Source organism: Seriola dumerili, unplaced genomic scaffold, assembly GCF_002260705.1.
Source record: "Seriola dumerili isolate Sdu_G_001 unplaced genomic scaffold, Sdu_1.0 BDQW01000121.1, whole genome shotgun sequence".
NCBI lineage: Eukaryota > Metazoa > Chordata > Actinopteri > Carangiformes > Carangidae > Seriola > Seriola dumerili.
Genome location: NW_019174376.1, coordinates 2,519,963 through 2,547,726, shown reverse-complemented (window position 1 = coordinate 2,547,726; position 27,764 = coordinate 2,519,963). Strand labels below are relative to the sequence as shown.

The 27,764-nt window shown below is 39.9% G+C and overlaps 2 protein-coding genes and 1 long non-coding RNA gene across 3 annotated transcripts in view; 2 read left to right on the top strand and 1 right to left on the bottom strand.

Moving 5' to 3' along the window:
* The window catches only part of ppp1r16b (protein phosphatase 1 regulatory subunit 16B), a 69,056-nt gene extending 61,382 nt beyond the window's left edge, over positions 1-7,674 (top strand). The window contains exons 6-10 of the mRNA XM_022748248.1: positions 5,305-5,430; positions 5,518-5,593; positions 5,897-6,026; positions 6,281-6,428; positions 6,843-7,674. Of these exons, the coding sequence (XP_022603969.1) occupies positions 5,305-5,430; positions 5,518-5,593; positions 5,897-6,026; positions 6,281-6,428; positions 6,843-7,316 (954 nt within the window). The 3' untranslated portion in view covers positions 7,317-7,674. The remainder of the gene's footprint in view (positions 1-5,304; positions 5,431-5,517; positions 5,594-5,896; positions 6,027-6,280; positions 6,429-6,842) is intronic.
* On the bottom strand, positions 3,750-18,138 carry LOC111223938. Its single transcript, XR_002665193.1, has 4 exons — positions 18,082-18,138; positions 5,870-5,937; positions 5,288-5,420; positions 3,750-3,848 (listed from the first exon to the last, which is right to left on the bottom strand). It is a non-coding gene; the product is annotated as an uncharacterized LOC111223938 (long non-coding RNA).
* fam210b (family with sequence similarity 210 member B) lies at positions 18,034-26,552 on the top strand. Its single transcript, XM_022748250.1, has 3 exons — positions 18,034-18,700; positions 23,491-23,690; positions 25,722-26,552. The coding sequence occupies exons 1-3, from the start codon at positions 18,167-18,169 to the stop codon at positions 25,936-25,938; spliced, it is 951 nt and encodes a 316-aa protein (XP_022603971.1). The 5' UTR covers positions 18,034-18,166; the 3' UTR covers positions 25,939-26,552.
* Positions 26,553-27,764: the final 1,212 nt, after the last annotated feature.

Here is a 27,764-nt window from a genome sequence, read left to right as displayed (position 1 = left end):
ATGCCTTACTATACTATGACGTTTTTATGCCTTACTATACTATGACTTTTCATGCCTTACTATACTATGACTTTTTCTTGACTTTTTATGCCTTACTATACTGTCGTTTTTATGACTTTTTATGCCTTCCTATACTATGTCATTTTCATGACTTTTCATGCCTTACTATACTATGACTTTTCATGCCTTACTATACTATGACGTTTTTATGACTTTTTATGCCTTACAATACTGTCGTATTTATGACTTTTTATGCCATACTATACTATTACTTTTCATGCCTTACTATACTATGTCGTATTTGACTTTTTATGCCTTACTATACTATGTCGTTTTTATGACTTTTTATGCCTTACTATACTATGACTTTTTATGACTTTTTATGCCTTACTATACTATGTCATATTTATGCCTTACTATACTATGTCATTTTTCTGACTTTTCATGCCTTACTATACTATGACGTTTTTATACCTTACTATACTATGACTTTTTATGCCTTACTATATTATNATACTATGTCGTTTTCACGCCTCGTTTTTATGACTTTTTATGCCTTCCTATACTATTTCGTTTTTTAGACTTTTTATGCCTTACTATACTATGACTTTTTAAGCCTTACTATACTATGTCGTTTTCACGCCTCCTTTTTTACGACTTATTGAGCCTTGCTATACTATGACATTTTTAGACTTTTTATGCCTTACTATACTATGACTTTTTAAGCCTCACTATACTATGATGTTTTTATGACCTTTTAAGCATTACTATACTATGACGTTTTTATGACTTTTCAAGCTTTACTACACTATGACGTTTTTATGACTTTTTATGCCTAACTATACTATGTCATAATTATACCTTACTATACTATGACGTTTTTATGACTTTTTATGCCTTACTATACTATGTCGTTTTTATGACTTTTTATGCCTTACTATACTATGACTTTTTATGCCTTACTATACTATGACGTTTTTATGACTTTTCATGCCTCACTATACTATGTCGTTTTTGACTTTTTATGCCTCACTATACTATGACGATTTTATGACGTTTTAAGCCATATTATACTATGATGTTTTTATGACCATTTATGCCTCACTATAATATGACTTTTTAAGCCTTACTATACTATGACGTTTTATGCCTTACTATACTATTATGTTTTTATGACTTATTATACTGTCGTTTTTACGACTTTTTATGCCTTACTATACAATGGCTTTTTAAGCCTTACTACACTATGACATTTTTATGACTTTTTATGCCTTACTATACTATGACGTTTTTATGTCTTTTTATGCCCTATTATGCTATGACGTTTTTATGACTTTTTAAGCCTTACTATACTATGACATTTTTAGACTTTTTTTGCCTTAGTATACTATGACTTTTTAAGCCTTACTATACTATGACTTTTTATGCCTCACTATACTATGACTTTTTAAGCCTCACTATACTATGTCGTTTTTATGACTTTTTATGCCTTACTTTACTATGACATTTTTATGCCTTACTATACTATGACTTTTTATGCCTCACTATACTATGACGTGTTTATGACTTTTTATGCCTCACTATACTATGTCGTTTTTATGACTTTTCAAGCTTTACTACACTATGACATTTTTATGACTTTTTATGCCTAACTATACTATGACGTGTTTATGACTTTTTATGCCTCACTATACTATGTCGTTTTTATGACTTTTTATGCCTTACTTTACTATGACATTTTTATGCCTTACTATACTATGACTTTTTATGCCTCACTATACTATGACGTTTTAATTACTTTTTAAGCCTTACTACACTATAACGTTTTTATTAATTTTTATGCCTCACAAAGTCATATTTATGAATTTTTAATGCCTTACTATAGTATGTCGTTTTTACGACTTTTTATGCCTTACTACACTATGTTTTTATGACTTTTTATGCCTTACTATACTATGTCGTTTTTATGACTTTTTATGCCTTACTTTACTATGACGTTTTTATGTCTTACTATACTATGACTTTTTTTGCCTTACTATACAATGACTTTTTATGACTTACTATATTATGACTTGCTACATGATGAACTTTTCATGCCTTACTATACTATGACTTTATGACCTCCTCTCCTAAGACTATTTTATGCTTTACTATACTATGACTTATGATATATGACATATTTGTCACTATATCAAGAGTGATTTTACATGTTTCTATTTGCTTATTTGCTTCATAATAGGTTTCACGTCATTTTCACACATATGATTTTACTTCATATCTACATTTATGGAACATATGTACATATCTGAATGTAAATTCACAAACCTATTGGTTGACGGCCTTAAAAAGTCAATGTCTTTGTTTTGGAGGTGTGGCAGGGGTTCTTGTCCCTACCAATGCTTAGATCAAACCTACGCCCTTGGCCAAATTCAAATTCTGCTTAGGGCCCCATGAAGGCTTGGGCCAGCTCTGCCCAGCATGCATGTGTATTTGATGAGATGCAATATAAATCTTGAATAGGTTTTCAGTCCACCTGCATATCTTCACACTGTGGGCAAAAACTGGAGAAGAAATAGAGAGTGTATCCCAGCATGCTTTGGGCAAGAGGCAGGGCACATGCTGGAGAGGTTGCCAGTTATATTGTGTGAGGAAACTGAAATGCTCTGAGGAAACCAATGCCAACACAGGAGCAAGATGCATAGATAATGAAAATTGTGATTTTTGGTATTTGTGATTCTAGCGGTGTGGCTCCAGACTGAAGTATTGCAACAATGACTTTGGTGATCTCTGACTTTTCCTCTAGTGTCACTGTGAGGTTCAAATTTTTGGTTTCGAGGAAATATCTCAACAGCTTCCTTTTCCTCTTCTAATATTTTATGGTGCAGCATTGTCCATGCAAAATTTTTATTTGTCCAATACCTTTTTACCAATACCTTACTGTTTAGTGCTAATTAGCAAATATCTTGCTCTTTTCCAAAGTGGCACATTAGCATGCTGATGTTAAGATTTAACTCAAGGCAAAGTACAGTTTCACATTATAGGTCTTTTGAAACAGGTGCATGGAAAACCAACCCGACATGCATAAATTCATTTTTAAAAAAGAGAGACCCAATCCAAGGAGGACTCAAGCACAGCTAGTCTCAACACAAATAGACCGAAGGATGATTAGACCTGAACAGAGAGAGAAGGGAACACTGGCAGCAGCATGATTCGATATCGGTTAATACAATCAACAAACAACAATCTAATAATAACAATGACAATAATGATGTCTTAAGAACTGCTCCGACTTGGGTCCTGGCTCAGTTCTGTGAGTGGGGCCATGAAGACTTCTATCTCACAGAGACACTACTGTGGCTGGGAACTATTCCACTTACATTTCCCTTGATGCAACTCGAACACTGATAGTTTGGTCAGAGATTTGAATATGTTATACTAGTAGAGGCCACAAAAGGCTTTATACAACTTTTTTCACTTACGCAGTTGTAGTATTCACCAAGACCTGTGAACAGACTTTGATGTGTGAAATAGGTTCCCCTTTAAAAGTAAGTCAGTGAAGAGTTTATTTTGTTAAGAGGTCACGTTTAGTCAAATATTACAGAACCCTGAAATTGTTCAGGTGTTTACTTTTGAAAGCAAAAACAACAAATCCTATTAGATAAATACTATTCCTGGAGCAACTGCCCTGCAGCAGTTGCTCTCAGTCATCCTCAGCACCAAGCAAAAGGCATAAAACCTACCTGACACATCTGAGCCCTGCAGGAGCTGATGAACCTTAACATCCTTCAATGTGCTGTGAAGCCTGAGTTCACCCTTCACATGTAGCAGTGTGCTCCACTTCCTGCTTTCTAGGAGACAGATACAGAACACCTTTGAACTAAAAATACTGTAGTTGGTGAAAAAAAAATTATGGCAGCCATTTTTTTTTTTTTTAATGCCAGTTTTACTGCCATGCATTCATTTGTTTTCCCTTGGTCTTTGTTTCTCTTCTTCCCTTGCATTCCCATTACTTTCCTCTATAGTATTTATTTCAGGGAGTATTTACAAAATGATATGTTTTATAAAAAAAGCATTAGCATATCAAGTGCATGTATCTGAACCCCTGCAGTGCACAAAGCTGTGATTTTCCTCCTCGGTCCAACTACATCCTAATTTCCGTATGAGGATCAATAATGTTGGATCTCATTGTGTGCTTTTCTCCCTCTCCTCAGTAACACTCCCATGTGTAACATTAGCTGATAATAACACAGAATGCATCATCTTCACATGCAGAGATTAACATCACCAGTTGCTCAAACTGGGTCTTCTCCAGGGATAGAAAATCTTTCTGACCTGCTTGTTATTTTAGTTATGTTCAGACCAAGATGTTATTCTTGCTCGCTAGCCAGAGTCTGAGTGGGGTCTAAGGGTACTGACATAGCAAGTAACCCTGCATGAGAAATCATCAGACTTCATCACTGACTTGGATGAAATGATGACCAGCTCTGTATTATGTGTGTGTAGGTTTCCCAAACAGACTGACAGAACAAGTCCAAGAACAAGAATTTTAATGTTTTCAGCTGAGCCTAGACCCAAATTTATGTCAAACATGAACAAAAAAAACTATAAAAGTCTGTACTAATATGTTAAAATATCTTCTATTTTAATTGTGCATTTGTTTTGTGTTTATTGTATTGCATCATTAAAGGTGGGAGAAAGAAGCATCTTTCAAGGCTGATAAAATATACATGCATTTTGTATCAGCTTGTGCAGCTCTTCATTAAACCTAACACGTTTACACTCAGCACCGTCCATCAAATTAAAATATTCTAGATGTGTATAAAATGATGCACAAGACAGCGTCTCAGAATTCAGATAGACACCATTGGCATCTTAGTTAACTCCTGGTATCTCCTCTAGAATTTAAAATAAAGAACTGGGTTTTGATCTGTGTTTGGCTGTTTTAAGAGGTTAATACCAGGTCAACATACTGATAGTATAGATAGGATTTTTTTAAAAACGCTTCTCAGCTCCTGGTGTAATTTGTTCTGATACAAGTGGGTTTCTGACCTGCACAGAGGACTCTCTCAAGGGTCAGTTTTTAGCTTTAACTATTTGTGCAGTTTAGTTCCAGTGAGACCATCAAACCTGGATGCAAGTGCGTATATCTGATGTAGACCTTTGCAGGTGTAATGTGATATCAGCAGCAATCTCGGCAGCACATCATTCTGTCTTCTAAATTGTGGCTTTAATGTGAAACCCCATGCTGTATTTTTTTATGCACAGAGCATAAATCTGATCATTGTACCTCCTCTGCCCTTGTAGCTCCACATCGCAGCAGCAAACGGCTACGTGCAGGCTGCAGAGCTGCTTCTGGAGGGGGGAGCTCGCATGGACCTGAGAGATTCAGATGGATGGCAGCCTCTTCATGCTGCAGCGTGCTGGGGTCAGGTAAGGTAAACACAACAGGAAACAGGAAACAGAACATGCACAAAGGTTTCTTTCCATTAATGTAATTTGCTACTGTTGTGCTTTCAGATGCATGTGGCTGAGCTGTTGGTGTCTCACGGAGCCAGTCTCAATGCCAAGACCTTCCTAGACGAGACACCCATTGGTATATTTGCACCTCAACAATCTCTCTTATCAAAGCACCTGGTGATGGGGGGTCTCACTTCCAACTTGTTAAATCAAGTTTTACATCAAGCATTATTTCCCCCTTAATTCTGATTTAAATCTTTAAACAAGTTTGTATCATTATCAATGCCATGCAATGCATTTTTGTCAGTATTGATAACTGGCAAATTATAAGATCGTAAAAAAACAATATTGGAGACTAATGGCGTTGCTAAGATCTACATTTATCTAGACAAACATAAAGGAGCTGACGTACCCTGTTCTTCATCCTTGTCACTTAAAGATCTGTGTGAGGACGAGGAGTTCAGGGCCATCCTGCTGGATCTGAAACACAAACACGACATTATCATGAAGTCACAGCTCAAACACAAGACCTCACTGTGTAGGCGAACATCCAGTGCAGGCAGTCGTGGGTAAGTACTGACATCTGCTGGTGTTGTAAGCACTTACAAATTGTGTTTATTTTTTAGTTTCTTTTTTGAAAGACACATGGGACACACAGATCAGCTTCACTTGATCCTTGCAATTAAAGAGTGACACTAGAGACTTTAAAGTTAAACAATAATCTAGGATGGAATATTACTACATTTAATGAAGTTTAGAGAAGGCTTTCATATTTGCTTCCCTAGTTGCTTTATCTCACTTTGATCTCCACCTGTATCCACAGAAAAGTGGTGCGTCGAGCAAGCCTGTCAGACAGACACAACCTGTGCCGCAAAGAGTACGAGACAGAGGCCATCGTGTGGAGGGGAGGGAGGGAGGAGGAGGACGACAAAGAGAAGGAGTCTGATCAGGAGAGTAATCAAGTAGTTAATGTAAGTCTTCTGGTTATTATGTTTCATTCTTGTCGCCACTTCTTTAGAATGAAGCTGCAACACCAACACAACATTGTCACATAGTATTTGAAGTGAAGAGTGCTACAGTTGCTTTTTCTCTATGCAGTCACCACTGTTAGCACTATGTAGCTTCAATACACTGAATACAGCAGGTTTAGGACCACTATCTGGATTTCCCAGGGATTAGAGACATTTCTGCTTTTTGTCACAAATGACTCCTGGGATTCACTGAACAGTAGTTTATAAGGGGAGACTTTTAGCAATTTAGCAAATAAATTAGCACTACATTTTTTAGCTTGGGCACCAGAGCAAAGTTATCTCATTCAGGCCTTCATGTATTTAATAGAGAAGCCGTATACTGGGATTAAAGTAATCCTTATCGATGCCCTGCAGGTCAAACCAGTCGTAGCTGTGGAGCTGCCAGACAAGCCCAAGCTGCCCACCATCCTCAAAGATGGCAGCAGCAAACAGAATGGCCTCATCTCCACAACGACGTCTGTGCCACCACAGCCACCCTCCAATGGCAGCACGCTACCAGCAGATAATGGCGGGGTCGTCACCACCCAGCCCGCCCAGGAGGAAGCCTGGCCGAGAGAGCGCGCTCAGACTCTGTCGGAGCTGAAGAAACAGAGGGCTGCCGCCAAATTGTTGAATCACCCCTTGTTTAACGGTCACCTAGGTAACGGCTCCACAGACTCCTTCACTGATGCCAAAACCAACTCCGAGGACCCCCGCATGCCGCTGGTCTCCTCCAATGGCAGTGCAGTTTACTACACACCAGCCAGCGGTGACCCACCCCTCCTGAAACTGAAACAGCCAATAGAAGAAGAGCAGCCGAAGGCACGGACCTGCTGCTGTGTGTCGTAGCGCCGCAGTCAAGATGAGTGTTTGCACAAAGAGGAAGGAAGAAAGGAATGTGCCGTAGGAGGGAGGAAAGAAAGGCGTGTTCCTGTCTTTTAACGTCCTGTTCCTCCACTTCTTTGAAACTTCTTCCAGAGAAGACGAGTGGCCTGAAGAAAGTCTAGAAACTTTTCTTCATACCTCCCTATCATGTGACTCCTGTTACAATTGAAGAAACCTTCCCCCCAAATGGAGGCGTGTTTCAAGTGTAGAAGAGAAGAGGAAAGGAACTGAGCAGCGCCACCGTTTTCGTCCAGATGTTACTTGGATTGAAATTCCTTTTCATACATGGAGTCTCTTTTCAAGACATGCCAAACAGATAGAGTGTAAGATTCGCTGTTAAGAAATCAAATTTTTTTTTTTCTTTTTTTAAAGCTTTTCATCTGGAAATGGTAAAAAAAAATGTTGAATCAGGAGAGAGGAGAAGATATCAAGGTACTGCATGTTCTGCCCTCAGAGATGAAGATGGAAGAGAAATGGATGGTTGTCTTGTAATTAAACATTTCCTTCGTGAAAACCACAATGTTATGCTTTTACGCCATATTCGTGTGATTTTCAAAGGCCATCCTACAGCAATCCAGATGTATTGTGTTACATCGTGTTGTATTACCAACATATCAAAGAGCTAAACGTAGCAAAAAGAGATCCGAGACATCTCTTCTGAAGTCTCCTTCATTTTGAAATGCTGCCTGCTCAAGTAAAGGGAAGGAATGCCATAAAACAGTGTTAAAATATTCAGGAAGTGTACTTCAGGAAGTGTACTTCTACCACAAGAGGTAACAGAAAAGAGTATAGTTCTGCACTTGTGTTTGAAACTGTCACTATATTCTGTCAACTGTGCTTCACCTCACCGTCCTCCCATATCAAACCTAAACTGACAGGTCATGCTGTTTTATGCATAATCCACTTTGTGCTCACTCGTACAGACATGGTTGAAAATTCCTGTACGTTTCTTTATTTATGAAATTAATGTAATGTGTAAAAAAACTAAAAAAAAACAAACAAAAAAAACCATTATGGTTCCTAAAGTTGAGTGTATTTATTATTTGGATGGTGTGTGGAGAGTGTGAATGCAATATAAGATGAGTTGGAGAATCTTCCAGCAAAGCACCTTCTGACATGGAAAATCAAACAGATACAGTGAAATAAGGGTTAATGTCTGCTATATGTACATGGTATTAAAAACACAAACAGGCCGTCCCACTGGGATGGAGTCATTTGTGTCACTACAAATAACAGTGTTATTTGTGTATGTTTTGTTTTCTGTTTTATTTTTTGTTTTTTTCCTGGTGGCCATTGTGTGGCTTTATCTTCTCCCAGTCACTGTATTTGTCTTATTAACAGAAACTTTAAATGTTATGTAATGAATTACTGTATAGTATGAGTTTTCTGAGGTTATACATGGACTCAATGCTTGCCTCTCTTTGTTTTTGGTTTTTTTTAACATTAATCCAGACTTGGATTTGGTATGTAGCAAGCCCACAGTATCATGTCAGGTGACCTTTAAAGTACCATGGTTTCACAAACACAAAATATACATTTGGGCACATAAATTTTTGGCAGAATTTCCATAAATTTGCCTCTGTACGCCACCATACAGATTTGAAACGAAGCCGTCAAGATGTAACTGAAGTGTAGACTTTTAGCTTTAATTCAAGGGTTTTAACAAAAACATCGCATTAACCATTCAGGAACTTCGGCTATTGTTATACACAGTCCCTACATTCTCGGAGGCTCTAATTTGACAATTGACTGGTAGTCAGTTTCACAGCCTGTTCCCTCATTATTTCATGACAAATTAAGCAGATAAAAGGTCTGGAGTTGATTCCAAGCATTGAATTTGCATTTGGTAGCTGTTCATGGGAACTCTCAGTATGTGGTCCAAAGAGCTGTCGATTCAAGTGAAGGAGGCCATCATTAGGCTGAGAAATCAGAACAAAGAGAGGCCAAATCATTTGGTACATTCTGTAAAGGAAGGAGCTCAGCAACAGGCTGGAAGACAACTAAAGTGGATGATTGTAGAATTATTTCCTAAGTGAAGAAAAAACCCTTTACACCATCTGGCCAGGTCCAAAATAGTAGAGGAGGAAGTAGATGTATAATTGTCAAAGTCTGACATCAAGAGACGCCATCATAAATGTAAATACAGAGGGTTTACCACAAGGTGCCAAACCACTGGTAACAAGAACTGAAAGGCCATATTAGACTGTGCCAGAAAACATGTAAAACGGCCCGCCCAGTTCTGTAACAAGATGAAACCAGGATGATGGGAAGAGGAGAGTATGGAGAAGAAAAGGAACAGCTCATGATCCAAAGCACACCACATCATCTGTCAAACATGAAGGAGGCAGTATAATGGCAAGGGCATGTATGGCTGCAAACAGAACTGAGTCAGTGGTGACTGCTGAGAGAAGTAGCAGGATGAATTCTGGGATGTATAGGGCTAAAATATCAGCTCAGACTGAGTCAAATGCTGTAAAACTGATAGGACGGTGATTCACAGTGCAGATGGGTAATGACCCAAAACACAACCCAAGAGCTTGTCAAGGCAAAGAACCTGAATATTCTTCAAATGCCAGGGTCTTTTCACAGACAGTGACCCACAAACAAAAAGCAACTGAAGGTGGCTGCAGTAAAGGGCCTGTGAAAATTGAGGGACTATGCATAAAAATGTATTTCAGAAACGTTAATTAAATATTTTTGTTAAATCCCTTGAATTAAAGCTGAGAGTCTACAGTTCAGTCACATCTTGCTGGCTTCATTTCAAATCCATTGTCGTGGTGTACAGGGACAAAATTTTGAAAATGTGTCACTGTCCAAATACTTATCAACCAGGCTGTACACCTGCCATTCCAAAAACAAGTACTAGAACAGTTCGAGCTTTCAGGAAATCAGCTTATTTGCTTTTTTCCCCCAAGAGTTAGATAAGAAGACTGATGCCGCTCCCATGTCTGTGCAATAAATATGTAGCTGGAGCAAGCAGCTCATTAGCTTAGCTTAGCATTAAGCTGGAATCAGACTGGAATCAGCAGGAAACAGTTAGCCTAGCTCTGTCCAAACGTAACAAGATCCTCCTACCACTACCTACTAATCAACATGTTATATCTTGTTTGCTTAATCTGTACCGAAAACCGCAGTGTTGGTTTATGTGCCAGACTGTTTCCTGGCAACCAGCCGTGACTCCAGGAAGACAGGCCAAGAAGCAGTCCAGCACTACACTTTGTTTTCTTGCACAGATTAAACAAACAAAATACAACATGTTAATTAGGAGGCGTTTGAGGTGCTGGCATGCAGGATTTAAAAAACAAAACATACCTTTTTACAGAGCCAGGCTACCTATTTCCAGTCTAAATGCTAAGTTAACAGACTGCTGGCTTCAATATTGTATTAAAACAGAGACATATGACAAATGGTATCAATCTCCTCATTGAACCCTCGGAAAAAGAAAGCGAATAAGCAGTTCTCCAAAATGATGAACTATTCCTTTAATGTAGTAACAGATCCTCCTTGTGAGTGCCAAAGAGTCTTCCGTGATTTCAAAAACAACTTAAAAAGACATTTGAAAACTTTGCGTAAAGGCCGTCATTGTTTGTTAATGACCACCAACCCCTTCAAACATGTGATTACCCAGAATGCCACTACCACTGTTATCCCCATAACATCAACTGTACAGTGTCAAATATTTGTACAGATTCGTTTGTAAATATGTTTGTATTAGTATCCCCTTATCTGTTCCCATGAACTGCATTCTCATGTCCGTGTTGTTACTGTTGAGGAACATATAGGAAAATACAATTACTCACGTTAATGAACAGTGTTAGCAGACATTTGGTTGTTAAGGGGGAAAACTGTGGGACTATGCAGAACCCCCTTCCACTTCCTATAGTATCCAGCAGTCTAAAATCTGTCTGGCTTCATCATAATACTTGGTGTTTCCTCTCTGCTGTTCAGTCACCAATGTCTGAATGGTGGAGTTTTTCTGCAGAGGTCAGTTTTTAACGTTGCACTCCCGTAGGAAGCAGTTTAGTTTTTCAACTCAATTTGAGGAAGTACAAATTAAGTCAAGGGGATTGCAATTTCCCCTGGTTTTGGTTCCTTCTTTTGTGTCCAAGGCAGTGACATAATCTTGTTGTGAGTCAGCTGAAATTCACTAAACTCACTCCAGCTCACGTCTGTTCCGGCTGCTGCAATAGACTGAGTTTAAATTTCAGATCTGCTTCCTTAGTAGTAAAATTCAATCAGACTGAATTGTAATTTTGAACTACGACCTGGTCAGTACTAACCAGAAAGGGACAGTCACCTGTTAAAAGTAACCTGTGTTCTCATGGTATATAAATCAAGGCTTGTCTTTGACTGCAAGCCTCACTGTCTATAAGGATAAGAATATAAAAGAAGAAAAACTACTGATTTTGTAATTACTGGAATATATTGATGGTTGCATTAACATATTTTGAATAAATTGTATATTTTGAGAATTTTATACAGTCTCCTCTGAATTAGTAAAGCATCTTTGTGTTTTATTATGAAATGGTAGAATGTATTTCTTGTATTTTTGATTAGAATGTATCCTGAAGGCCTGAGGAAGAAATGTCATGAATTTTAATTATTTGAACCATGCTTAGTTTATCTTGGCCAGACACATAAATAACACCCTCAAATGTGGATGCATCACCACCATGTTGAGAGAAACTGAGCATTCCTAATGTTGCTTGACTTTTAAAAGCAAAGAAGAAGGGAAGCCATCAAATACAGAAAAGTGAGAAACCTTATGCTAAAAAGAATTTGCACAAACACAGGCTCTCGGTGGCCAAGCCATGCAATCTAGGGTAGCTGCAGATCCAAGCCTTTTGACAACAGAGGCAACAGCCCTATAAATGCGAATGTCCGTGACTGACTGACTTAGTGAGTGATAGAGTTGAGTGATCAAGTTACACCATTGGTTAACCGAAGGTCACGTCACTGAGTCATTAAGTTACACCATTGGTCGGGGAGCCGAGTGTTGAGTTTCCCCACTAGCCCTTGCTCTTTCAAAATAAATTGGTACAAACAGTTTCTTTTTACAGTGTTGCCAAATTAACACTAGATTCATAGACTTCATAGACTCAAAAAAGCACCCCGTGACAAATCTAGCAACTTTTTGGACAAACCCTACTTACATAGAAAAGAGACACCACCACTGCCCCACGAGCAAGAGGCACATCTCTCTCTGCGTCTACAACCATCTACATTCTCAATTTCACACATTGACCATACGTGGTCCAGCCATACACTTGGTTTAGACCTAGTCAGTTTATCTTCTTTCCTGTACATATTTAGCATAATAAATCATATATTTATTTTTTAGCTTTTTTTCTCTTTTTTTTTGCTGGTGTCTTTTAAAAGCACAACTTCAGGCTGTTTTCAGACACTTTATTGCTATAGTCAGGTGAATGTACTGAATGCAGCTCATGTCTTCATGATTCAGAATGAAGGTTAATAACAATTTCTTTAACGCTCAGATGTCTGCTTTCTCTGCTCTCCATCTACATCTCCTATCTGTTCTGAGACAGGCAGAGCCTGGACCATCCTTCACCACACAGCTGTCAGGGTCTTGACCAAGCTTCATCTGTTTCTTTCCTTCCTTTTTTTTCCCTCTCTCTTTTTTCTGCACTTCCTCTCATTCACTGGTTCTGGGGTCAGCACGGGTCAATATTTCTCCAGCCTGCACCCAGCAGTTGTTGCTCAGACACACAGCAGTTGGGTTAGAGAGACAAGTACAAGACAGTTTTAAAAAAGTTATATGAGTGTATTTCATGTTTCTCAAAGTTTATTTTGAGCTACAGTTTGGGGGATTTTTTAACTTGCTGGGACTTTTTATTCTGCAATTTATACTGTACTTTCTCTTTTTCAGATTCTGCTGAGTGACTGTTTATATGGGAAACGGCAGCCATCGGCTGGCATGGTTACTTATTCATCCCTATCTGTGTTTCATTGCTGTTGGTTTTAGGGGAGTGACGTATTGGTATGGATACAGTTATCTGTCTTTTATGGAGAAACTTATTTACAGTACATTAAGCTCTCATAAAACAGCACCTAGTGGCTAATATGTGTGCTCAGGGATTTGAAAAACAAACCAGCAGAACAAACATGAACTAATTTGTCAAACATCTACGTCAGGTTCCAGTCCTTGATGTGTCTTGAGCAAATGTTAGGAGAAATCACCCTTTCAGCTGAAGCTCCCTGGGCAGTGTCAGTATGTCTAAGGCATACAGACAGAGAGGAGGACAATGGTGCTGAAAACACATGATCCAGACTGCATTAACCTCATCTTCGTGGCCTGGCTTTGCTATTGTGCCTGAGCAATACTGAGTCCAGGCCAGCTGGCTCTAGTCCCAGTCCTTCAGTCCTCTTCACTGAAGAGCGAAGTGGATTAGTGCCAGAAAAGAACATGCAGACACATACTGACCATTCTGCTGAATACATAAATGAAGGGATGCTGAAGGAAGGCACTGAGGAACAGTTGGGAGCGCAGACGATAAAGCAGGAAAATGAATCGATGCCAGGCGTTGCTTAGACACTGACCACTCGATGGAAGAAGGGGCGCGTTTGCAGCGATGAAAGAAAGAAGGCATGCAAATGAAGGGTGGATGTTAGGCCTCAAAACGGGCCTGCGCTGGGAGGAGGCCACAGCTATTGACCATCCTGCCAGTTTGTCAGAAGACGGATAGAAGAGACACACAAAAAGAACAAATGGATGGAGGAATGGCTCAGGGATGGGTCAGAACTTCTGCCCGGTTCCCAGGATCCGCTGGACTTAACAGGGCTTCATTGTCCTATTTGACCTGAATTTAAGAAGTCTAAGTAGGATGAGTGATGTCTGACTGGCCGACCGCAGATAAAAGTGTATTGAACGAGGGATTTACACTCAGAGATCGAAGTCACTTACTCACACTCAGACATGAGGCCGCATTTCAGGCCAACAACTACTGACACTTTGATATAAGGCTGGGTGATGTGGTTGCAATCATTGTCTGAATGAGAATTATTTTTAGCAACACTAGAGGCGTGTCTCTATTGGACAGATTGCCATGAAATTTTGTATGGATATTCATGTCCCTAGGATAATGGATTATTATGATACCCTAACTTTTCATCTAGCACCACCATCAGGTAAAAATTTTAATTTATCCAATACTTTGGCATATGATGAAATACCTGCTAAACTAATGGCATTCCCATCACCTGCCGCACAGATAACACAAACAGTAGTTGGTAGCAAAGTCGCCACGCCAAGTGTCTAAACAACCTAACCTTAAAAGTGAGACACTGTTACTTTTCCTGAACAGCTAAAACACAAGTAGCATAATGGTAGCACAAGGAAAGAAGAGTTTTAAAGTCAATGAATGTACTGCTAACATTAGCCGCCATAAAGCTACTGATCATACACCTGAGTGTGTTGACTTGAGGAAAGGTGCATCTTATTCATTTGTAAAAAAGAGGGTGTCATTTATTTTTCTGTTTTATAGGTTACAAAGGAGGAAATTTCACACCCCACAAACTGATAGGATTGTTTTGGTAAACCTGACTGACTGGTTTCCACAGTGCATCAACAGAGCTGCAACACTTCCTGCCTTAAAATGAAAATAAACGTCCCACTTGTACAGTGTCCCGCATAGACAACCAGCTGTCAGTGTGTGGGGTTCCCAGTAAAACATGTCCTCCTCCCTCTGCCTCGGTTCCTTAGCTACATGGTGTAATACACAATCATGTGCAATGACCCGCAGTTCAAACACTAGGGTTTTATCATCTTTCCAATGACTAATTTTCCTTCAAAGTCTAAATCATTTTCAATGAGAGGAAGGGAGAGTGAGCCATGAGTAGTAATGCTGCATGTTTGCCGTAGTTGCACTTTGCAGTATTGTCAAAAGGAGGCTGATGTATCTGTGACTAAGTGATTATGAAATTTCCACACTGACAACACAATGACCAAGTCACACTATTCATAGAGCATTAATGTGGAAGTTGCATCAACGTAGAAGTTATAAGTGGAAAAAGATGATGTCACTTTCTGGAGAAACTGACAGTCTGCCAGAAGGTGGAAAAAATAATGTGTACAATATAATGCAGTCCAATTCAGCATTACAAACTACAGCCTCAGATAATTACCATGGAGATTAAGTGATGCCTCACTGACACAGTCACAACTAAACATATGCTTCTTAAAGACTATTCTGCCCACTTTTTATCCACTAACTGTTGTTTATGAGTGAGTACATTTTGTATTTGAAACGCCACAGAAGTCGCAGGTGTTACTGAGAGTCATCCTGAAAGCTGAATGAACTGCTCAGTCTCCGCGCAAGAAACCACCACATTATCGTGCAGCTAAATTCAGTGAAAAGTGAAAGTCTAGGTGACACACAGTAGCACGGTGGTTCCCGCACTTCTTGGTATGTGACCCCATAAACAGATGTCTTTTTGTGACCGCACACCATTAGCTATATAACCTAAATGCAGACTTGAGTTATGAGCAGTTCAAAAGAGTAGTTCTTTCTTCTTAGCTTGTTTGATTTGAAGGATTTTTTTAAGGTTGAAGAGGTAAATGTATTTTTGATTTCACAAGGAAAACAAAACCTGCAGATTTTTTTTCTTTTATAATTTACTTTAAACTCCTTTACTTTTAGCCCAGTTTTAACTTGATGTGGAAATGTCTGACTTGACAAATAGCTGAATTGTGGTCCACTCCTACAAAATATGGGACTTTAACTTTCTGTAAGCTGTGTTTGAATATTTATATCCACATGACTTCCATTATTGTATAAAGTTATGAATTCTGACCTAAACTGTAAAATACCTCTGGGGAATTTTACCTTTTCCATTTCACTATCTATGTGGGACTGTACCGTCTTCAGCTGCGAAGGAACTCAGGTGAACTTTTTCCCTTGTTGCTCTCTGTGGGAAGCAGAGGAGGTGCACATTTACATGTGCTCAGATATTGAAATGTCACCTTTCAACTTTTCCATTCAGAGCTGTGCAGTGCTGTGCAGTGCTGTGCCCCCCCCCCCCAACAGGCAAATTAATGTTTCACTCTCAACTAATAAAAGAATATGTCACCAAACTATAAACGTGAAAAGGAGGTTTAAAATTTATAGACATTTTAAACCAACCTAAATGTTGTGGTGCAGCTGAGAAAAGGTCAGGGGCTCTGTTGCTGCGCTGACAGTCGACAGTTTTTTTTTTTCATGGCTTCCTGCCAAAAACATCCCTCCCTCTTTCTTTATCTCGCCTCCTACTCACTCCTCTCTCTGCTTGTCACTTTGTTGAGTGTGCATATATGTATTTTTGTCCTTTTCAAAAAGAGGTGAAACTGTCACTGGAAAGAATGACACTCTTACACTCCGAAAGCAGATCACATTCATCATATGATGAACCGCATAACCGCAGACTTGATTCAGCATACTGTGACATATAACAATGAAATATTTAAGGAACTATACTACAGTTTTCATATCAAAGCACATGTAGAATTAGATCTCGTATGTTGTGCTTTCCCACCACTTCCTTCTTAGGCTGGATATGTCCATCTTGTTTTTGGGCAGACATGCAAATTTACACGAGACATAAAGGTAGACAAAAGAAGGAGAAAACAGAATAGAAGCTTTCTCTAAAGCTTGATGCACTGCGTGTAGCTTACTCTTTCATTTGAGGTGTGGTCTGCTACAATCCAGCATGTTAACAGTTACTGTTACTTATGGTTGAGCAGCTTTATCTCCACAGTACATAACATACACAGTGCACAAATAGCCACCAACAATGTGTTAAGACAGGCATTAACACACAGGGCTTAGGCACACACTGCTGACAGTGAACTGAAACAATCAATAGTAAAAGACAATAAAGCAATAAAAAAATCTAGTAAATACTGTAGGCACATAAATATTTTAAATAAAAAAAATAATTTTAATTTTCAGGTATTTTGCCAAAAACAGATCCCTGTGATATTACTTTATATAACTAGTTCTCAATTGACTTCCAAAAAAATCATGTTACAATGTATATATTGATATTGTGATAAAAATGATATATGACATGGTAGTTTATCAATAGCAATTACTCCTATTATATACTGTCTTTTGCTTTACCTCAAGCTGTGCCCTCAACTGAGTGTATTATGTTGTGTATATTTTTTATGGACCGTTTCTTGAATTTGCCCTGTAATCATTTTGTTGAAGTATTTGTTGTGTCTTATATCCTTGCTTTGTGACCAAAAAAAAAAGTTGTAATATGACCCTCCCCGGTTGAATAAAGTTAATGAGTGAAATACTTTAACTTTCCACTCATCCAGGCGATTCGGTAAATTCCACAAAGAGTTCATACACTGGTAAGATCATCTCTGTTTCTACACCTGGAGTAATAGTCAAGACTCAGCCTGCTCCCTCTCTACCACCTGTGTTGCTAGAGAAGCCATGCAGGAAAAAAACAACATATAATTTTACACATTTTAACAGAATAACTGTATTTAACAAAATAGTACGAATGCTTGCTGCCTAGCTTTTAAAGCACGTGCACATGCGATTACGTACAGTACCCCCGAGACATTTCATGGCCTTACCCACAACACGGTTACACCTTTAAATACCCCCTCCCTTCACTTCAGGCTTCACTCTCAGCGCTCATTGGCTGCTGGTGATAATCGGTCAACAGCGGACCGGAGGGAGACAGGAGGGCACAGGACAGCATGTTTACAGCTACTTACTGTCTTATTAGCTGTTGTGAACGAGCCTCACGCTGTATTTGATTTAATCGGACACACTTAACTCGTCTGAAGGACGTCGACGAGAATGTTTCTGTGCCGCACAGGGAGGCTGTCTGCAGCGGCTCTGGATCACGCTTTCAAGTCGCCGGGCTCGTTTCTAGTGCAAGTCAAAGCAAACAGACTGAGGGACGTCACTCTGACATTACGCAAAGGCCACAAGTCTCTGTGGTGCCGGTCTCTCTGTGTCGATTCAACACTTGCGCACCTGGGGAAACAACAAGCGGACCCGCATCCTGTCCAGAACTGGGAGTCGTCGTCTGGTTTTGTATTCACGGACTGGGGACACTGGGACCGGGTGGCTACAATAGCGACGAATCTCTCCAAAAGCGTGCCGAGTGAGAGCAGTAATTTAGATATCATCAAGACGCTGTTCGTGCATGAAAAAAAGCGCTACAGCAGTAGGGGGGAGGCGGGGGGTAATGTTTTGTTTACAGGTAACTGGGGGGTTTCCAGTCGACGCTGCTCAACCAGGACCATGCACACCAGAGCTTCATCCACAGCTGCAGCCGCGAAGAAGAGCGACGCCGGCGAGGAGCAGACCACTGGCAGCAACAAAGGGGTAAATTAAACTGTTCAGCTCAAGTGTTTGTCTAACCTTCAATGGCCAGTTAATAAGAGCACACAAGTCCGTGTGTGTGTGTCTCTCCACACAGCAGCCGTGTTCAACTGGTGGTGAACACGCCGTCTTGGTTCATGTGGCCCCAGGGTTGAAAACAAAACCATGAAATATGCAAAACGCTGCCTGCCCGGCCGGCTCTGTTTAGTAACAGCCATCATACGAGCAGCCAGGCTTGTTATACAACAGCGCATGACTCGCTCAGTTATGTGGGCTGTCTGTTGCAGGAATTCACAGTAGCCTATGCATTATTGAACTGCACTCACAACTTCAGGACTAGCAGGAGAGGTGCCCTTTACAGAGCTCATACAGCACTTGCTGACTCACACACACTCTCTCTCTCACACTCTCACACACACACACACACACACACACAGGTGACAAACAAACGCATTGTGGCTCCTTCATAAACAGTAATTTTGTTTAAATCAATTAGAGCGGAATAAATTCAGTAAAGACTTTAGTATGTGCTTCTCTGGGGGTGAGTCAGCAGCAGTGAAGTGGAAGAGCAGCAGATACAGATGCGGGTAAACTTGACCTGCAGGGAGCAGTTCTCAGAAGGCACAACAACCCCCAAACACTCTTCTGTATTGGCCTCCAATGTGTGAGGCTTACTCTGAATTACATAATTATCATCTTAGATAATTACACAGTACTAAGAGTCTACAGCCATGCTAGCAGCTTGGTGAGGCCGTAATTAGGCTTTGAGCTAAATGCTAAAATTAGCATGCTAACATGCTCATAGCGATAATGCTAACATAGTCTACTGATGTTTAGCAGATATAATGCTCATGCTCACCATCTCAAAATTAAAACTTTGACCCAGTGGTGTTTAAAGTCAGACAGTGACCAAAGTTATCATCTGGCCCCCATACATACCTGTACCAAATTTTATGGTCAGCCAATAGCTGTTGGGATATTTCACTCTCCACCAAGGTGTTTGACTGACTCATCACCAACATTGCTTTCGCAGAGCTATGTTCACTTTGAAAGCAGAAGAACCTCTTTTTAAGCCTAGACAGATGTCTTGACCGATATTAGCTTATTATGGGTATATTGGTATTGATGTATATGTTGCCTAATGCAAATAGTAAATAATTGCAGCACAGAAATGCTTAATATAAGTAGAAGCACCTCTGCATCACCATGCTCTATGTCCAGTGTTGTCCGGCTGTAACGTTACTTAGCCTAGCTGCCAACAGAGAAAAGCAGGCACGCAAGAATGGGAACAGGTGAGCATCATGTAGTGGCCCCTGGGTAATGCAGTTTATTTAGGGCTATTATGAATCAACCGGAGAACCTGATACGGAGAAGGCAGAAAAGAGCACCTGCAGCTTGTGAGAAGTCTGTGGCTCTAATTCTGTTGATGCCTCAGATATGAAAAGAATAAGCACAAAGTTTTGAGGAGTCGGTCATGCGTCTGGTCGATACTCACTTCTCATGTAAATATCAATTTAAATCCTCACTGCAAACAAGGAGCTAAAGCAATACGAGCAGGTAAGCTCGATTCAGGTTGATCGTCTCTCTTGCATTGAGTGTAAGTCCCTTAATAAGACAATTAATCAGACAACTCTGGTGCAAGATTGACTTTCTCTTCTGTAAAGCTACTGCTTGAGCCTCTGACAGGGGAGATTTGACACTTTACAGTTTCCTTTCTGTTCGGTCTGAGTGCACGTGAATGTGTCTTTGTCAGTGTTTGTGTGCCACTGTGACTCCGCATGTCTGCATGTGTTTTCCATGCCTCTGAAAAGCTGTTATCAGGCACAGCAGTACCACTGTTCCCCTCCTATACACCCTCCCTGGCACAACTCCCTTTGGCCGCTCGCTCACATGACCCTCCCATGCTGCTGCCTGCCTTTACTTTTAGCTCGGCCTGACTCGCCTCTGAAAGGCAAAGGCCTGCTCACTCGCCCACTCTGGCCTTTCTATTGTCCATTGTTGGCAGGCCTGTGAATACGTCACCAAGACTATGGCTTCATCCAGGCGGCTCGGACCAAATTTTAGCAAGACAAACTGCAACGAAGAGAAAAGATCATCTTGTTTTCCTCCTGTTCCCGTCTTCTTCTTCTCCATTGTCTCTGCTCTCTTGATTAATTGTCTGGCTCAGGCCCACAAGGGCAGACAGTCTGAAGCAAGCAGAAAGTCACTACAGCGAAAAGGCAGAGAAGGACAAGAGTGAAAGTTACTGTATCCTGGGCCAAATATCGCTCAAGTTGGTAAATGGACAGTGGGCCACATCTGCTTTTCAGAATCCCAGTTTTCAGAAACAACCTCTTTTCAACTGACTATATCACATTTGCAAACATCTCAAACACTATTACACCATGGGATGCATTTGTTATAAACTATATACAAAAAGGAATTAAGAATAACTGTCCAACAAATATGCAATTATACACATTTGCTATATATTTTTAGATAAGTCCCAAATCTTTGTTGTTTATTCTTGTTACTTAATAAGTTGTCTTAGCTTTGCCAGCACAATGTCAATATAGTTTGTCTAAAAATAGATTAATTCCATACAGGCCTGAGCTATTTCCTGTTTTCTCAGAGAAGGATTGTGTTTCCTCTTGGCAGAGGAGATATTGGAATAACATGGCTACAAATGAGACCTCTGGACATGATGCCCTCCTGCCAGTTGATACTCAGCCCCTAATCAAAGAGAAAAAGTTGAACATTGGCAATAAAACTGAAACTGGAATTATTTTTCATTCCGTATGCTTAATCACATTTGAAACCCTGACTTAACCCGAAGGTGATCCATAAAAAATATTCTGTTGTAATTGCATTACCACAGCAGGATGATCAGTGGCAGACCTGCCTATGAGCACGGTATCACATGTGCACATGGCAACAGTTTCTAAAATGTTGAACCCGTTTGCTTCAGGTTCTGCGATTGAAACCAGATTTGTCCTGAGCATCAACAGATTTGTGTCCACAGCAACAGGAATCATGAACTGTGAAATATTGAAAGTATGGCTCTGAATGCTTGGTCAGATTCTTGGTCTTATTTACAAAGATTTTATGTATATATATATATATATATATATATACATATTATATATAAATATATATTAAATATATATATATATATATACACATACACACCACACACACACACACACACAACACACAAACACACACACACACACACACACACACACACACACACACACACACACACACGTCAGTCATTCAGATATTTCCTGATCCCTGTAACAACTTTAATTCCACAGTGAATCCCACAGAGTTGCTGCCGGACTGCTCTCTGTCGGTTGAAATGTCCAAAAAATGCTGTATCTCTGCGAGTATCAGTATTGAATTCGTTTTTTTGATTTGTAATAATTATCTTCATGAGGACCCTATTTACACTAACATCACATGCTAATAACCTGGGAATACGTAGTTGTGTGTAAACCTACAGTTTCACTGAGTAATTGTTGCACAAAGTCTCATGACAGTGACTAAATGAGAGAAGTCAATGTTGTCACAGCAAAATAAGTTTCACAGAATTTCCTCATATGACAATGATTTGAAGCCAAACGACTGTCAGATGTAAATGAAAACACCAACAAGCTTTGTTTAGTCAATTCAGTAAAAACATACATTCATTTTAATGTCCCCTAATATGAAACTGTATACTTCTGCATTTCAAAAAGTATGAAATGGTCAGTGTTTGTCCACCTTGCTGCCTCAAAGTGATTTTGGATTTTGAACTTGCACAGGTCCTACTGCATTAAGCATGACTATGGCCTTAAGGCTGTAGCCAGATGGAGAATTAAGTTTGTTTACATTCTGTAAACATACTGTAGCTTTTCTCTTTTCATTTCCTGCCGTCTTTGCTGCTGTGAGTCGTGTCTCCGCCATCAGTAGCTCGGTTGTCTGCAGCGGTGGTCATGTTGTTTTGCCGTGTTGTAGTTCACTAATCAGTTTTACTAGCAGCACATGCTGGAGTGACCTGTCTGCTCCCTGCTACATGTCAGACGGCTGGATTGTGTTTGGTGCTTGTTCATCTTGGAGAGTGGGCTGTCGGGAGGTCGCAAACACAGAGCAATGTGTGCTGGTGCACTTATGAGAGGCGCTTTGTGTGTTTAAGAGAGAGTGACTGACTGTGCATGAGTGTGGGCACGTGTGTGAGTGTATGGTTGTGAAAGGGTGAGTGATAATGTGAATCTCCTAAACCACGCAGCAGCAGCAGCAGCAGCAGCAGCACCCTGTGTTTAATCAGCTGACTCCACGGCACGATGAATAGAGGAAGCCCATAAATGTTCAGGTGTTGCTTGACCTACAGGAGTGACCTCAACTCTGAAACAGATGACACACAATCACGACAGTTTTTTCTGAAAAGAGGAAGTTTGTTGTAGCTAATTTTTAGTATCTCTAATACAATCCTTCGTACATCAGAGCATCAGATAAAGGAAAGTCTGGCCTTGTTCCTTTAAAAAAAAAAAAAAAAAACTTTGATGTGATTTATCAAGCGAACACTTTAATTGCTCTCTGGTTCCGGCTATCTTTAGGTTTTGGACTGTTGAGTGGAAACTACTCTCACAATTTGAATTCAGTTCTTTTCTGCCATTCATATCCTCTGTAGTTTTTTTCTGAATGTACAGTCTGTCTTTCTTACCATCACGCTCTCTTCCTTTGCTTCTGTAGCAGCAGAGATTGATTATTCTTCCCTTTATAATTTTGCTCTGCTCACTCGCTCCTTTTTTTTTTTTTATCTCTTTGTCCAGGATGAGCTGAATTTAAAGGACGCTTCTACTACCTCCTCATCTACTGAAAAGGCCCCAGGGGAAGCCGAGCCAGAGGGAGGGAAACCCAGCAAGACCCAGCAGCTAAAGAAAGTCTTCAAGGAGTATGGAGCAGTGGGAGTTTCCTTTCACATCTGCATCTCCCTCATGTCTCTTGGAATGTTCTACCTCCTTATATCCAGGTAACAATACAGACGATTATCACTTGTTCTACAGGTGGGGGATTAGGAGGCTGTATGCATTAGGTTCAGTTGGGTAACAGCTGGATTGATCCCATTTTTATTCAGTTTCTATTTCCATGTTCTTATTCAAAATTGAAATTAGGGAAGTCTTTCAATCTTAGATTAATACCTACTTTTATAGTACTTAAGGCATTTATATCCTAATATCTTTCACATCCTTAAATTGTGTTTATCTCTGTTAAAAATGTAGAAATGTATTTTGGGAAATGTAGGAAATCACTAACTGAAATAAAAGTCGATGTGGCTTGTTGAGGGAAAGACCACAACATTAAAAAAATAACTGGAATCCATCAAACATCACTTACTGATATTATCCAGCAGTGTGAGAGCATCTGAGTTCCTTTAAACCTGAAGATATGCACAGGAAATGACTGACCCATGGGCAGCTTTTACACTGAGGAATGCTAAATGTGTGCTGTAAACTGGCAGCAAATGGGACCTGTTATATGCTCTTGAAACTTTCCACTCAGTCAGCCATATTGTACCCACCCTGCTGTTGTTGAAATACCACTGCTAGGCTGCATTAGACTGGGACAGTAAAATCATGTTGAGTGCTTGAATAAAACATGAGGTCATTTTCTCTTCTTGCAGCCGTGTTTTAGTTTTGTAACTTTACATCTAGATGTGCAGAACTGAAAATCTTTGACTCTGTATTTACCCATAGTTTAGGCAAAATAATCAGACTAGACAAATTTCAGGGCCTTGTCCACGCCAGGGCCTTAAATACCAAAGAGACTTGGCAGAGATTATCTGACAGCTTGGAGATTTCCTCCTATAGCTGATAATGACCCATGATCTGAAAACTGACTCTGTAGCCAGCAGCCATTGAGTATTATCACTGTGTGGCCACAGAGCCCGGGCATGTGGCCTGCTAATACAGTGCTGTGCGCTGGGTAAACAGTTGTCAGGGTGCAGATGGATCCTTATATTTAGCTGACTAAAGTCTGTTGAGTGCAACAGAGCTGTTAATGTGTGAGAGAGAGAGAGAGAGAGAGAGGCTGTATTGACTGAAGCGTCATGTTTTCACATTCTTTCCATATTTATTTCCCTGAATAGTTCAGATAAAAATGCCACAACTGTACAAAGCTGTCTCACAAAGGCTGCGTTACGTGTAGCTTGTTAAACCCTCTTTGATTTGTTGAATTTCATGCCCTTCAACGTGCAGTGGGTTCTTATGCTAATGTCATCAGTTTAAGTGGGTCAAAAGGCTGTAAAATAAACTATTATGAAACATTATTTCTGTACACAGCTCCCTCTGGTGGAGATACAGGTGAATGGCACTTTTAACTACCAAAGAGAGGAACTCCTTATAATTAAATCATTTAAAATCCTTGAGGATGCATTTTGAGCATTGAAGAATCTGCAAGTTTAAATGTCAATATTTTTGTAAATACTTGTTTTGGTTTTGAGTTTGTGGTGTGTTGTAATTCAGACAATAGAATATAGAAAGTGACACTATCATTGATTCTGGTGTGATATATGGTAAATGGACTGCACTTATAAAGCACTTTTCTAGTCTGATGAACCAGTCAAAAGGCTTTACAATGGAAGCCACATTCACACACACATTCATACAATGTTTTCCTAACACTTTTCTACCATACAAACACATTCACACACCAATGATATGCCAGGGAGTATTTGGCCCAAGGACACTTCAGCAGGAGGAGCCAGGTATCCACTGACCTCCCGATGAATGGACGACCCACTCTACCTCCTGAGCCACAGCTGCCCGCTATCTATTTATCTATCAATGCAGGAAGTCAGGATTATTTCTGACTGATAACTGACGGGTGGAGTTGAGTTGAATATAGTCACTGATACCGGACATATAGTTAACACACACACACACACTCTATAGTGGGCTGCTGCCACTCTTTTATTAAAGCGGAAGAAGAAAATGCGAGTGATTGCCTAATATATGAATTTTACGCACTTCTAACCAGTTTTCTGTGTCATTTGTCTCCCCAGTGGGATCGATATGGCGGCCGTGCTCTGCAAAGTGGGCTTCAGCGAGGCAGTTGTTCGCTCTAAAATGGCAGCAGGGACCAGCACGTTCGTCCTGGCCTACGCCATCCACAAGCTCTTCGCTCCGCTACGCATCAGCATCACTCTGGTGTCCGTGCCTCTCATCGTGCGCTACTTCAGAAAGACTGGTCTCTTTAAACCACCCACACCTGCACCCTGATGACCCTCCTTTGCTCCTCTGCTGCCTCATTAAGCAACAAACATCCAGACTGTTAATGGTCATAATTAAAATGCCTGTATATATTATTATGCCTTCTGTATATATAATTTGCCTTCAGCTACAAACGCCTCATCTTTTCACATTTGCATTTGTGAATGCAGGTTAAATGTTTCCTACATTAGTTCCTGTTGTGACAGAATAAGAAGTGTTAAAGTGTTTCTGTATGATTTTTAAAAAAAGGAATAAGTGTAACGGCCCGCCAAACACCAGTGTATTTGGAGTTGGGTCTTAATGTACATTTCAAAAAAGCAGAGACAAAAAAAGCAGAAAAGCTCATATATTTATAAACAATCAGAAGTATGGTCAGGGATTTTAAGTTTCAGTCCTAAGCTCTTTCAGTAGGCAGGTTTTTCTCTTGGTGCTGTGAAGGTTCCCCACAGGGACAAGTGGAAAAAGCTGATCTCTCCTCCACTGTTCCCTGATAGCTGACTAGGCCATGTTCTGGTGTTAATGTGAATCAGCAGAATAATTCAGGTTCTCTCTGTCTCCTACCTCTCTCTATCCCTTTCTCTCTCCTTACTTAGCTCAGACCCTCTCTCTCCTCTCTCGTATACTTTTATTTTCTGCTGTTGTTTTGCTTCTCTGCTATTTTTCTTCTCCTTCTGTCCCTTTGCTGTTGTTTCTCTCCTCCCATTTTCTCTTCCTTCTCTCCCTCTTGTTGTCTAATTTAGCAAATGCCACTGCCCAAGCATTAATTGCAAGCACATTAATCTCAGAGTGAAGCTGATTGTAGTTAATTGCAAGCTTTGGATGAAGAATGTTGGATTTTCGAGGGTTCTTTCCTGATTGGATTTTATTTAATTATTAAAAAGGGAAGTTCTATTTTATATTTGGTGTGTTTTTGTCATGAAATGCCACTGTCACACAATAAGTCATAGAGGTAAAGCTGCTCTAGATGGATCAGATGACTGTAATGTGAAAGTGGTCGCTCGCAGTGCTGAACCCACAGAGAATTAACACCTGATTGCGGTTCGCCTCAGATCCACACTTTCGGTTCAGTTTTTTGGTTTTACTGTTTTGATTTGCACACTCGACACCCAGTTGTTTTCAATGATTAGCTTTAAAAATCCCTCTGTTCACTACATGGCCAGCACCAAACGGCAGATAGGCAAAGTGATTATGATGAACATTGAGGAGTATTCAACTGCTCAGGAGCTTCAAGGAGAGAAAAACAGAGCTAGCAGAGTCAGTATTGGCCAGAAACACGACTAATTAAATACTGATGGTTCGGTCTATGATGGAATGGTTATGTTAAAACCATCCAATACCATCCATACCTGCAATAACTGATGTTATTTTTTTGTGTAGTTTTAAAAAGAAGCAAACTGGTCTGCTACAAGTTTTGAAATTCATTGTTGATATGTATAATTGTTTGTTTCTAATGCAGAAGAACCGGTTTCATTTTATTTGGGTATTGTAGATTATCTGCAAGGAATATAGAATATTTTTTGGTGGTTTTTAATTGCAATTATTATAAAATTGTGATACTTTTTAACCAAATACATGGAGAGGAATGTGTGAAGAGAGGATACAGGCCACATGTTTGGTTGCACTTCCTCTTTTCTACCACACTGAGGAGCTCCTGAACTACATATTCAGTGCTGTTTGTCCTCCTACCCTCAGATACAAGCACATCCCACACTTCTCATCTCTCATAAGATTGAACATCTTTGTGCCCTTAATGTCTTGAAGATAGATTCCAGCTTTATATCACAAGAAGGAGCTTCACTCCTCATGCGTCGCACAGATATGATACAATAAAATGC